General features: G+C 41.7%; 1 protein-coding gene across 1 annotated transcript in view; it reads left to right on the top strand.

The window, feature by feature from the left end:
* The window catches only part of PRDM6 (PR/SET domain 6), a 124,761-nt gene extending 111,928 nt beyond the window's left edge, over nucleotides 1-12,833 (top strand). Inside the window, exon 7 of the mRNA XM_070233165.1 lies at nucleotides 9,131-12,833. Coding sequence (XP_070089266.1) covers nucleotides 9,131-9,164 — 34 coding nt within the window. The 3' untranslated portion in view covers nucleotides 9,165-12,833. The remainder of the gene's footprint in view (nucleotides 1-9,130) is intronic.
* The last annotated feature ends 817 nt before the right edge of the window (nucleotides 12,834-13,650 follow it).

Below are 13,650 nucleotides of genomic sequence, written 5' to 3'. Positions count from 1 at the left end.
AATAGGTTTGGTTCATTTTCTTTTGAAAGACCATATCCCACAGTTAAGTGCTTCCCTCCAGCATCCTGGTTTTCCTCCCACTTTCTAGCTTGTTTTCCATTGGAGATGGCTTTCCTAGACTGAGTTGTTTTCATGTGCGTCCTGAACACGAGCCCAGTGGGGCACATTACTCTTCCATAGGCTGTGTCTCTGTGAACATGAACCGAGCACCCAAGAGGCAAGGCCCAGAAACCGGCCTCCTGCCCTCCCCCTGCTTTTGGCAAAAGAAGCCTTAAGGAGTTGGGTCCATCCCAGCTCACTTTTCAGGTACCCAGAGTTCTACAACTTTCATTCTGCAGCGTTTCCTTGCAGCCCTTTTTCTTTGGGCCAAGTTTTGAAAGTGCTCAAACTCCACAGGCCTGAGCTTTGGATATGGATTCGAATCTTACTGGCTTTCCAGTCTTCTGGCCAATCACAAAGGTTCTTTCATTAAAAACAAAGGAGATAAGAAGAGGCTAAGGTTTTCTTGCACATCAACAAGCTCTTCAAAGCAACATTTCAAAAAGTGCTACTGACTCAGACCAGATGGAGTCCATTTCCCTGAAAAAGACGAGAGTAATCTAAAGAAACAGGAAGGGAAGATTATGAAGACCACTGTCTTTGGATTTTCCAAACTCCAGCCTCTCTCCAAACACCATCAAGCTACATCCTGCCTTCTCTCTTCACCTGTCTGCTTGGACGGAGACTTCCCTTCAGCCTTTCAGAGAAACAGGACTTAGCCCATATGGAGAGTAACCTCAAACTTCCAACCTCTGGTGGGATTCTCAGACTTCTTTCAGTATCAAAATGCTTTTAATTCAAAGTAAATCTTTTATTTTATTTTTACCTTGTTTAAATTGTGGTAAAATATACATAACGTAGAATTTACCATTTTAACCATTTTAACTGTACGGCTCAGAGACATTAAGTGCATTCACGTTGTTGTACAACCATCACCACCAGCCGTCTCCACAACTTTTTTCATCTTCCCAAACTGGAACTCTGTACCCATTAAACAATAACTCCCCATTTCCCTCTCCCCCTACCCCCGGGCAATGACCATTCTACTTTCTGTGTCTATGAATTTGACTACTCTAGGTACCCATATGAGTGGAATCATAGAGTATCTGTCCTTTTGTGACCGGCTTATTTCGCTTAGCATAGTATCTTCAAGTTTTATTCATGTGTAGCATGTGTCAGAATTCCTTGCTTTTTAAGACCAAATATTCCATTGTATGCACATATTACATTTCCTTTATCCATGCATCCATCGATGGACACTTGGGCTGCTTCTACCTATTGGCTATTTTGAATAATGCTGACATGAACATTCATGTACAAATATCTCTTTGAGATCCTGTTTTCAATTCTTTTGCGTATATACTCAGAATTGGAATTGCCATAACGTATGACAATTCTGTTTTTAATTTTTTTTTTTTTCAGTGAGGAAGATTGGTCCTGAGCTAACGTCTGTTGCCAATCTTCCTCTTTTTGCTTGAAGAAGATTGTCCCTGAGCTAACATCTATGCCAGTCTTTCTCTATTTTGTATGTGGGACACCACCACAGCATGGCTTGATGAGCAGTGTGTAGGTTTGTGCCCAGGATCCGACCCGTGAACCCCAGGCGACCAAAGTGGAGTGCACAGACTTAACCACTATACCACCAGGCTGGCCTCTATTTTTAATTTTTGAGGAACTGTCATACTGTTTTCTTTAGTCGCTGTACCAATTCACACTCCCATGAGCAGTGCACAAGCATTCCAATTTTTCACGTCCTCACCAATACTTCCTATTTTCTATTTTTTGGGTTTTTTTTAAATATAATGTCCATCTTAATGATAGTAATATGGTAATGGTAATGTTACTTAGTGAGTAGTATTTCATGTTGTGGTTCTGATTTGCCTTTATTTCCCTAATGTTTAGTGATGTTGAATAATGTTTAGTGAATGTTTCATGTTCTTATTGGCTATTTAGTTATATCTTCTTTGAAGAAATGGCTATTCAAGTCCTTTGCCCATTTTAAAATCAGGTTAGGTTTTTTTTGTTATTGAGTTGTAAGAGTTGGATATATTCTGGATCTTAACCCCCTTATCAGATATATGACTTACAAATATTTTCTTCTATTCCTTGGGTTGCTTTTTCACTCTGTTGATAGTGCACTTTGATGTGCAAAATTTTAAATTTTCATGAAATCCAGTTTATCTATTTTTTCCTTTTGTTGCCTGTGACTTTGGTGTCATATCCAAGAAATCATTGCCAAATCCAATGTCCTAAAGCTTTCCCCTATGTTTTCCTCTAAGAATTTTATAGTTTCAGCTCTTATTTTTAGGTGGTTTATCCATTTTGAGTTAATTTTTATATATGGTGTAAGGAAAGGGTCCAAGTTCATTCTTTTGCATATGTATATGCAGTTTTCCCATTACTATTTGTTGAAAAGACTGTCCTTTCCCCATTGCTACCCTTGCTGAAACTCATTTGGCTGTATACAGTTATGCGTCACTTAACCACAAGGATGTGTTCTGAGAAGTGCGATGTTAGGCAATTTCGAGATTGTGTGAACAACATAGAGTGTATTTACACAACCCTAGATAGTGTAGCCTATTACACACCTAGGCTATGTGATATAGCCTATTGTGCCTAGGCTATGAACCTGTATAGCATGACACTGTACTGAATATTGTAAGCAATTGTAGTACAATGCTGTTCGTATCTAAACATATCTAAACATAGAAAAAATGTTCCATGTGTTCGTATCTAAACATAGAAAAGATACAGTAAAAATACAGCATAAAAGATTAAAAATGGTACACCTATATAAGGCACTTGCCATGAATGGAGCTTGGAGGACTGGAAGTTGCTGTGGGTGAGTCGATGGATGAGTGGGGAGTGAATGTGCAGGCCTAGGACATCACTGTGCACACTGCAGACTTTAGAAACACTGTCTACTTCAGCTACACTAAGTTTATAAAAACATGTGTTTTTCTTTCTTCAGTAATAAATTAACCTTAGCTTACTGTAAGTTTTTTATTTTATAAACTTTTTACTTTTTAACCCTTTCATAATAACACTTAACTTAAAACACAAACATTGTACAACTGTACAAAAATTTTCTTTCGTTATATCCTTATTCTATAAGCGTCTTTTCTATTTTTCAAAGTTTTAATTTTTTTACTTTTTAAACTTTTTTGTTAAAAACAAAGACACAAACACACACATTAGCCTAGGCCTACACAGGCTCAGGATCGTCAACATCACTGTCTTCCTCTCCACATCTGGTCCCACTACAGGGCAATAATATCCATGAAGCTGCCATCTCCTATGGTAACAATGTCTTCTTCTGGAACACCTCCTGAAGGACCTGCCTGAAGCTCTTCTCGAGGAGGTGTCACTCTTTTCAGAAATATGTCCCATGGTGGTTTGCTTCATTTGTTTCTTTTTTTTTTTTTATCATAGATTTGCTTGTAAGCAGATACTGTACCATGAACATTCCTGTCTATTAAGGAAAACCTTTCAGTGTTGGGGGGTCTATGTTTTCAAACTTTTTAAGGAGCTTATTGAGGTTTGCAACAGCTTTTGCTAAACCCTTCACTGTGAATTTTCTTGGAGATTCTTTTTCTTCTCCTGCAGTTAACTTTTCTCTTGCCTCTTCTTTGACCATGCATTCCTGTTCCAGTTCCAACAACTCCTCGTTAGTCACTTCCTCGGGAACCACGTCTGGGAGCTCCTCAATGTCTTCCTCATTCGCACCCAGGTTAAAGCTGTTTGCCATCTCAACCACAGCCTTGTTGATTTTTGAAACCTCCTCATCCTTGGCAAATCCTTTGAAGTCATGGATGAACCTCTTGAGTGTCTTCTTCCAGATGCCATTCATAGACTCCTTTGTAACATCATCCGAAGCCCAAGCAAAGTTCTTGATGCAGTCACAGATGTTGTAATCCTTCCAGAATTGCATCAGTGTCTTCTCAGTGTCTTCCTCATTTGCAGAAGTAGCCTGGGCAAAGGTCCTCCTCAATTAGTAGGCCTTAAAAGCTGCTATAACTCCTTAATCCATTAGCTGGATCAAAGAGGTGGTGTCTGGAGGGAGAAACACTGCTTTGATATTGGCATGAAGATCACCAACAAGAGGAGGATGTCCAAGAGAATTATCAACGATAAGCAAAATCGTGAAAGCTATGTTATTCTCAATAGTACTTCTCCTTTTTTGCTGGCATAGCAATTCAGGAGACCATCCTGGAAGAGGAGCTGGGTCATCCATGACTTCTTATAGCTCCTGTAGTACACTGGCAGTGTGTGCTCATTGATATGCTTGACGGCCCTGGGGTTCTCACTGTGCCACATCACAGCGGGTTTCAATTTAGAACCTGCAAATTTGCCCACAAGCAAAACTATTATCCTGTCCTTAAAAGCCTTGAAACCTGGCATTGACTTGTCCTCCTTATGGATGGAAGTCCTTTCAGGTATCTGTTTCCAGAATAGGAAGGTTTCATCCATATTGAATATTTGCTCTGGCAGGTAATTTCCCTCCACAATCAGCTTATCTAGAATTTCCAAAAATTCCTCAGCTGCCTTCACATCAGCGCTCACAGACTCACCACTCACTTTCACATTATGTGATGAATATTGATTCTTGAATCATTTCAACCACCCAGAGCTAGCAGTAAATTCGATGTTGTAGTTGGTCCAGCCTTTTCTGAAAGGCAAACATCGCAAACACACTTTTTGCTTTGGCTGTGACTATCGTGATGCTGAGGGGCATTGCTTCTGTGTCTGGTCTTTCATCCAGGTCATTAGAAGTTTCTCCATGTCTGATATCGGCCCTTCTCAAATTTTTGTTAGTCTCTTTGCCTTCAATGAAGCAGATCATTTAACAGCTTCCATCACTTTGTTCTTGTTCTTCAAGATTTTGGCTATAGTGGAATGGGACATGCCTGACTGGCGAGCAATAACCATCACTGATTTTCCACCTTTGTAGTCCTTAATCACTTATAATTTCATTTCCAGGTCAATCACTCAATGTGGCCTCTTACTGACAACATTAGCAGTGGATTTTGTATGCTTAGGGGCCATGATGAACAAAACAACACGAGATTAAATGAAGCCCAAGAGAAAATGATGCAACCAAGAGATGCAGTAAACAAAATGTATAAGGCTACTGCTGGCATAATACGGTGTATTGTTTTACAGCAAACTTTTTTTTCCCCCAAGGAAGATTAGCCCTGAGCTAACATCTGTCAATCCTCCTTTTTTTCCTAAGGAAGACTGGCCCTGAGCTAACATCCATGCCCATCTTCCTCTACTTTATACGTGGGACGCCTACCACAGCATGGCTTTTGCCATGCGGTGCCACGTCTGCACCCAGGATCCAAACCGGCAAACCCTGGGCCGCCGAGAAGCAGAACGTGCGCACTTAACTGCTGCACCACTGGGCCGGCCCCCGCAAACTTTTTTTTAGTAAGTAGAAAGAGTACACTCTAAAAAGCAATAAAAAGTATAACACAGCAGATATGTAAACCAGTAACATAGTCATTTATTATCATTATCAAGTATTATGTGCCGTACATAATTTTATATACTTTTATATGACTGGCAGCACAGAAAGTTTGTTTATACCATCGTCACCACAAACACGTGAGTAATGCATTGTATTACAACATTATGATGGCTATGATGTCACTAGGAGATAGGCATTTTTCAGCTCCATTATAATCTTATGAGACCAGCATCATATATGTGGTTCATCGTTGACTGAAACATCATTAGGCAGTGCATGACTGTATGGAAGGATTTATTTCTGAGCTTTCAAAGTTTTTTTTTTGAGGAAGATTAGCCCTGAGCTAACATCTGCTGCCAATTCTCCTCTTTGTGTTGAGGAAGATAAGCCCTGAGCTAACATCTATGCCCATCTTCCCCTATTTTATATGGGGGATGCCTGCCATAGCATGGCTTGATAAGCAGTGTGTATGTCCGTGCCCAGGATCCGAACCAGGGAACCCCAGGCCGCTGAAGCAGAGCACGTAGACTTAACCACTGCGCCATCAGGCCAGCCCCTCAAAGTATTTTTTGACTCATTGGATTGTGTTAATGCTCACAGAATTGCCTCCTGCTCCTTCAGACCAGAGGCTAGACCCTGAGGGCCCCAGGAGGCCCTAGAATATTTGATTCACCTCACAATCAGCTCCTTCATCCATGAGCAGCTTTAGGGGGCATATCCGTTCATCCAATATAAAAGATTGATACTGCACTTAACAAGTGAATGAGTTTAACACAGCCCTGAAAATACTGGTGGGCTGAGGTAGGAGAGAGTATAATGAACAAGACATTATATATGTGATGTGTGTTAGAAAGCGGGAAACATGGGGTGCCTTCATAGTGGGTAACAGCCTGGAGTTTGGGGAAGCTTCCTCGACCAAGTGAAGTCCAGTCTGAAAGCTGAAGGACAACAGGAGTTACTTTGGTGAAGAGTTGGAGAAAGACGTATCAGGCAAGGGAACAGTAGGTTATGGAGTCTTCTCTGGTCTTCTGAATATGCTTTGACAATACCGAGAGCCACAGAGCATTAAAATGACATTTCCTTACGTGTCTCCTTCCCTAGACTTGAAGATCTGTCGGGGAGGACTGTGTGATATTCACCTTTGTACCTTCGGTACTTAGCACTGAAGCACCTGCTCACAGTGGAAGTTCAGTGCATGCTTATTTTATCAGACCAGCGAACACTGAGCCTGTATCTTTGGTTTTTGATAGCTTTTAAGCCAGACATCACCATCAAATGAAACATTCTCCTGTGTGGAGTCCCTGCTTTTGTTCTCATAGCTACCTTGTGAGAGAGGCATTGTTGTCTAGTTTAGAGAAGAAAACCAAGGCCCATCGAAAGTAATTTGTTCAAAGTCACACAGCTAGCGAGTGAAGAAGCTAGGATTTGAACCCAAACCTGATTGGCATCAAAAGTCACGTTCTTGTGATTATTTCATGCTGCTTCATTTTGGATATGCGCCGCTAGTTCAGAACTGTGGGGAGGGAAACTAGCTCTCATTGAGGGCCTAGATATCACGCTAGGAGCTTGACGTGTGTTGTGCTAACTTTTAATGAGCACTTAGTGTATACCTGGCTATTCCAAACCCATTTCATGTCTTTTCTCATTGGAGTCTCACAACAGCACAGGTAGGGACTGTAGTTATTGCCATTTTACAGATGAGAAAAATTGAGGCACCAACAGCCAGAATCTGGCCTGGCAGACTGATCAGGAGACTGGGCATCACCCCTCAGTCCTCTAAGGAATGCTAGAAAGCGGTTATTATTATCTTTATTTTAAAGAGTAGGGAGCTCAGTCAGAGGGGTTGATGTTTACTGTCTTTGTCCTTGGTTTTAAATCATTTGTATTATTGGAATGATCTCTTATTTCTCCCTTGTCAGTCCCTCATCTGCCTCCAAATAATCAGAAAACCACTTAGGATGGGGCAGACTCTCTAAGAAATTCTTTCTCTCAAGCGGAGGCTGAGTCATTTAAACCACCAATCCTTCTTCGAGGTCTCGGTCGTTTGATGTTCTTTCTGCCTTTAGAGGGTTGATTAAGAGCCCAGCAAAAAGAGAAGCTTCAGAGCTTCTAAGCTCTGAAAGGGTCCCTTGACCCCGGGCACCCCAGCGGCTGGGTCAGACTTGGTGACCATGATTTATAGACCAATAAACAGAGCCTTTCCAAACCATGTTTCCCCTCCTTCAAGGGAGCGAGCAATGAAATTTCTGAGTGTAAAACCTACTTTTTGTAAAATATTGTCTTTTGTTATTGAGAAAAGCCTTAGTATTTGGGGTGGGGGTGAGGGTTGGTGGGAGTGAAAGTGAGGAATCATGTGAGGAAATTAGACAAAAAAGAGAGACTCAAATTCCTCACGAGCACAAACACCGCACATTCTAATTAGGAGGCCGGACCCAGTCAAACGCTATTTATGTTCGTTTTGTTCCCCTACAAACCATGTTTGCAGACAGTGACTGTTGGCTCATGTATTCCTCTCAGAAGAAAAATTAAACATGTAGGCAATAAGATTCCCCTCCCCTTCTTCCTTCTTCCCTACCCCTTGCTCAACGCCATCTCCACCCCTTCCCCGCCCCCCCCACAAACCACCAAACTTTTTTGAGCTCCATGATCAAATGTGCATCTTTCTTCTGGACAGAGAAGCAGCAGTTGTTTCTTTCTCAACCAATTTTTGTTCCAAGACCTCACAAGGCGTGAGGAGAACTTCCTGAGTGAAGAACGCATCTGAGCGTCTGCATCTAAAGATACACAAATCCAAGAACTTAGTGGGAGGAGGGTGGAGACGAGAGAGAATGAAAACAGAGGAAAATCATTCCTGCTGCAGGGAAATTAGAAACCAAGACCTTTGTTTTGTTTTCTTTCTTTCTCTTTCTCTCTCTCTTTCTCTCACTATTCCTTACAGACTTAAATAAGGTCAGCTTTCTTCAGCTTGAAAAAAAGTTCTAAGGCATTCTTTTCTTTTCCTTTTAAAGATCTAGGTCACTGATTATGGAAGATTCTTAGAGATGTTATTCCAACAAATTCTAGTCTGACTTACTGGATTGTTAAATTACACATTCTGTTAAGGCATATTTTTCTCCAGTTTCAACTCCAACAAGTTTTTCCCTATATAAAATACTCAGATTACACACAAGTGAGCACTAAAATGGAGACAGTGGAGGAGGGTAGATAAGCGTTAGGCGTCACATCCAGAAAATTCCTAGAGGCACGCACCTTAGGGGCGCACAATTAGTTGGCTTCCCAGGAAGGTCATACATCATGTCCAGGACTTTGCATTAAAATGACTTTTTACTTGAGTCATTTGTTAGTCCATTACCAGTTCTCATATCAGATTGCATTTCATCTTGTATTAAATCAAGGTAATCTGGCACTTAAAAATAGGCTCCTCCATTTCGCTTCCAACCCTGGGCGAGAGAGTGGAGATTCCCGCAGCATTTTGCCTCACACTACTCCAGGAGGCCTGCAGAATCGCAGGGTTTTGCAGAAAGTAATCCTTGTTAAATGAATCCCACATTCTCCCACAAAGACATGCAATGAGCAAATGAAGGCTGAATCATGTGCTAAATGCCAGTCTTTTCTTTTTAGGGTTCAACTCGTTCTCCTCCAACTACAGTCCTAAAAGGATCTGAAATTGAGTGACTCCTGTCGCTAATCCTGCAGACATTACAGCACAAAAAGCAGAAGCAAGACCAAGGACTAATGACAAAGAAGCAGAGGAAACCTTCATAAGAAAGCCACGTCCTTATACTTTGAGGCCAACTGGATCTTCCTTATATGATGACTAACTCCATTTCCAACCAGTGTGTCCTTTTATGGGGGCGCAGGGGAGGGCTGGTTAGTTACCAAGACTTCCCTGGTAGGAAAACTGAGCCTCCATATAATTCACTCTATTTATTGCATGAAGGTACTCTTAGGTTTTTTTGCCACCCATGACACGAATGGCTGCAGTGTTGGAGTGAAATCCTGCCCTCCACAGGCCAGGACCACATGTGTCACATCAATTATGTTCCTAATGCTCTTCCCCGGTACCCCTGTGTTTCCAAATGCTTAATGCACCTATGAGTAAATGATTTCTTTCCACTACTTCTTAAAGTGCCAGAAGGCAAGAGAAATTTAAACAGACCTAAGATCAACATTGTGAGTTTACTTGGCCTCCCCATCTAGCAACACTGCCATAAATTTCTTCGGCTTCTTAGTTGGGAATTTAAAAGGCCTATAGTCTTGGCAAGGTTTATATAACAATGTTTCTTCTATATGGATTATAAACTTGCAAAATCCCAAGCAGTGGTGGGGTATCGTGTTTGGTCAGTGGGTCAACCTGAGAAGCCAACAGAAAAACTCAACACCATGTCAAGCCAAACACTTTTTCTGGGTTTGGCCTGGTGGGTGGAAACAGCTTGCTTGGCTCCATCTCTGACAGGGTCAGGAACCTGGGTCTTGTGGGGCTTTTCTTTCCTTTGGAGCTTTGCTATCCTGTCTTCTGTGGCCCTTGAAGCACCAGGGGGCCTAAGCAATGCTATAGCTGGCAGAACCCTTGAAGAATGATCCATAGGGATGTTATAACCTGCAGCTTTGTGAGGCTCTCCCAGACAGCCACTCTTCAGAATGCAGGAATGTTCTGAGAAGGAATCGGTGCTAGTTTGTGCTGAGGGTGGCCCTGGGAGGCCTGGGGTTCATCAACCAGTCAAGTGAGCTTGAATCTATCAAAGGAAACTTTGTGATAAGAAGGCGCCCCTCCTTCTCTGCCTGACCACATTTTCCTCTTCAGAATGACCTGCTGTGGAAGTTATATATGCCTCTTTTCCCAGGTGCATGGTAGAACATTCTTACAGGGGACTAGTGGGTGGATCTTGTTAGTGACTTAGCTCAATGGAGAGTGCAAACGTCCCTCACTAAAGCCAATGAGCATTTCTTTAATGAGAGCTGGTCTCCTCCAAAGGAAGCTCTCCCCTCAAAACGAGTATCAATTTTTTTGCCTCTTATGGGGTCACTCAGTAGAATGATGTCTCAACATTGATTATGACTCCTCATGTGCAAAGAGCTATGTATTAGGAGCTGAAGGCCAAAAGTGATGGAAAAGCTGCCAGCCATTGGTGAGTTCCAGTTCCAAATATCAGAGTGATGTCTGCAAGCACAGAAGACCTCTATCTGTCCCATACTGCCAGGGAAAATACAAAACCACGGGACTCTGCTCTGACTTTGGAGGAACATTTGGGTTTTACTCTTAGCTAGAAAAATTGTGGAGATTGCTCTCATATCTCTAATTCACCATCCAAAATGGGCTGAAAAAGAAGTTTCCACCTTGTGAGGCTGACCAGCAAGAAGAGGAGAGAGGGCAAGCTAGGAGGCTCTCGGGTTGAAGAGCAGAAGGAGGCAAACCTTTGCATTTTATCGAGACTTGTCTTGTTAGAAGGAAGCTAAACTATAAAGATACGAAAATGCTGCAGAAGACCAATTGGAAGTCACTGGTTTATAGTATTTAGCCAGAATGAGACGTGTCAGGGGAGAAATGACAGACGTTGAAGTCATGCATGGTCACACAGGTGTTTCTGGTTTGTTCTCTCAGAATTCAAGGCCCAGACAGTATTCAATTAAGTCAAAGGCTTCCGTTGAAAATTGATTCAAGTATATGCTAAGTCTGTGCATCACCAGCCTATGAAATGCATCGCCTGGGGGTATTAGTTAGGTCCAAGTAAAGAAGAAAAAATTGCTGGTTGGGACTGCCATTACCATCTGTTGCCAATCTTTTTTCTTTTTTTTCTCCTTTTCTTCTTCTTGTCCCCAAAGCCCCCAGGGCAGAGTTGTATATTCTAGTTGTAAGTCCTTCTGGTTGTGCCATGTGGGACGCCACCTCAGCATGGCCTGACGAGCGGTGCCATGTCCTCGCCCAGGATCTGAACCAGCGAAACCCTGGGCCACCCAAGTGGAGTGTGCAAACTTAACTACTTGGCTACCAGGCCAGCCCCTAAATCAGTAATTTTTAAACTGTAGAATTATTCAAAAAATGAAATCTTAAACAAAATCCCAATATATAAAACAGATAAAAACAGAAATGTTTTGGTTGAAGGGGGACCCACTGGCCTCCTTTTTGCCCCTTGAAGCATTCATGGCACTGTAGGAAAGAGTGTGTAAATTTGGGTTTTAGGTAATTATTTTAAAAACCTAATCAGTGTGGAAGCATTGTACCAGGTATCTTCAACAAACCTGTTCCCAAGGGGCCATAGCTAGTGACACCTGTAGCATCTGCTTTTCTGGAGCTGAAGCTTCTGGGCTTGGTTTTGCCATGAATGATGATGTTAGGAACGGAATTAATACTTCCAGCTGCCATCATTTTCCACTCGCCTCCCTTGTAATGTGGAAGTTACTTTGTGCACCAACACCCCAAGGGCATGAAAAATGTGGAGCATCCACTCTCTCTGGTCTCCCCTGGGCTGGGAATGTGTGCCACAATCACTCTGTAATTCCTGAATTTGCGGGTGTTTAGAAGTAATCAGTCTGAAAGGTATCTGAAAACAGATTTTCTCACAATTTTGCCTATTGAAAATCTCAATAATAATTTCATATCATTGCACTTGCAGAATTATTCTCACCAAAAATTCATTTAGGTCTGCAGACACTGTTAGCAAAGGCAAAAGAGGACGCTTAAGATTATTTTCTGACTTCCTGCATGCGTTATCCCTTTCTGAGGACTGCATGTCTGTCTTCCTAATTTGGGATGTGATTAAAATGGGTTGGTTTCCAAATTGGATGCCTCTGCCCTGTGTCAAGCCTTGGTTGTGCCTGTGAAGCCTCACTCACCTTACCTTCTGTTCCACCTGTGAAGCCAGTGCCTCTGGAAGCCAAGGTCCTGTGGATTTTGAAAATACAGTGTTAGCCCTGGAACTGGGTTAGCTGGAACTGAAATAAACAGATTAGCAACGGAGGTACAAATCTTATCTAAAGGTCTATAAACCTAGCATGGATATTCACTTCCAAATAAATTTGAAATTGACCTCTCCAAAGGTAGGTAAATATGGGTAAGATGACTTCACCTTAGAGAGTCGCATGATTTTTTTCATATTTAAAATTTTGTTCAACTTAGAAGAATTGACTATGAAGACACATATTGAAGTTCCATTTTGTATGGAAATTTGATTCCAAAGTTAGTATTTAAGGCAAGATATGTGTGTAGTCCAATCATCCTTGAAAACCCCTTATACTGTGTGTAAAGTGTAATAATATGTATTCTAAAAGTTGGATTGTATAGTAAAACACAATATGTAATAAAGATTACATATGCAAGAAACAATTTGATAATATTTCTAATTGCACAAAAGGGCAGACTCTGACTGAGTATCTATGTGTGGCCAAGTTGTTGTAAGTTAAATGCATATGCGTGGTCTCCTCTCGAGGGGGTGTGTGTGTATGTGGGGGCCACACAGGCATTGCAGCCAGTGCTGAATACTTCCTCTGTGTTCACGTAGCGCCCCGCCCAGACTTTGTTTATGCATCACCCAGTGCTGTTTCTATAGTCCCATATCTTTGCAGTATCTCACAGCTTCTTGGCGTCTGATTTACTTTCCTTGAGATGAAACATAAGAGGATTGATACTTTTCATTTAGATTAGTTGTCAACTTTTTAATACATTCTTCTGATATGAAGAACTAGTTTGATAGCTTAGAAATCAGCCTTGTAAAAGAGAGATGAATGCATCTTTGGACCAAATACAGAGGTTATTACCAATTTCTACATCTTTTCCTTGGCATTTGGGTGAAGGTTGGGTGAGGAGATGTCGTGCCTTCCACACTTATTGGATTTAGTGGTGATTAAGATCATCGTACCGAAAAAGAGTCAGTCTGCCACCCATTCTCCTAATATGCCAGTTAAGTGGAATTATTTGAAATCTCGAATCTAGAGAGCCGACTGTTTGAATGACCCACGTACAGGCTGCTGAGTGCTGTTGTTGCCTCTCAAACTGACCACTCCATGTTTCTGTGACTCCAAAAGGAATAGTTAAAATACTTTACAATTATACAGTGTTTTGCAACCTCAGAGACATATTCACATACTTTTTTTCTTATTTGACCTTCACTGTGACCCTGTGCAAGTCATTGTAGGATAGAGCA

Source organism: Equus caballus, chromosome 14 (assembly GCF_041296265.1).
Source record: "Equus caballus isolate H_3958 breed thoroughbred chromosome 14, TB-T2T, whole genome shotgun sequence".
NCBI lineage: Eukaryota > Metazoa > Chordata > Mammalia > Perissodactyla > Equidae > Equus > Equus caballus.
This window is presented reverse-complemented; position numbering and strand designations above follow the sequence as displayed.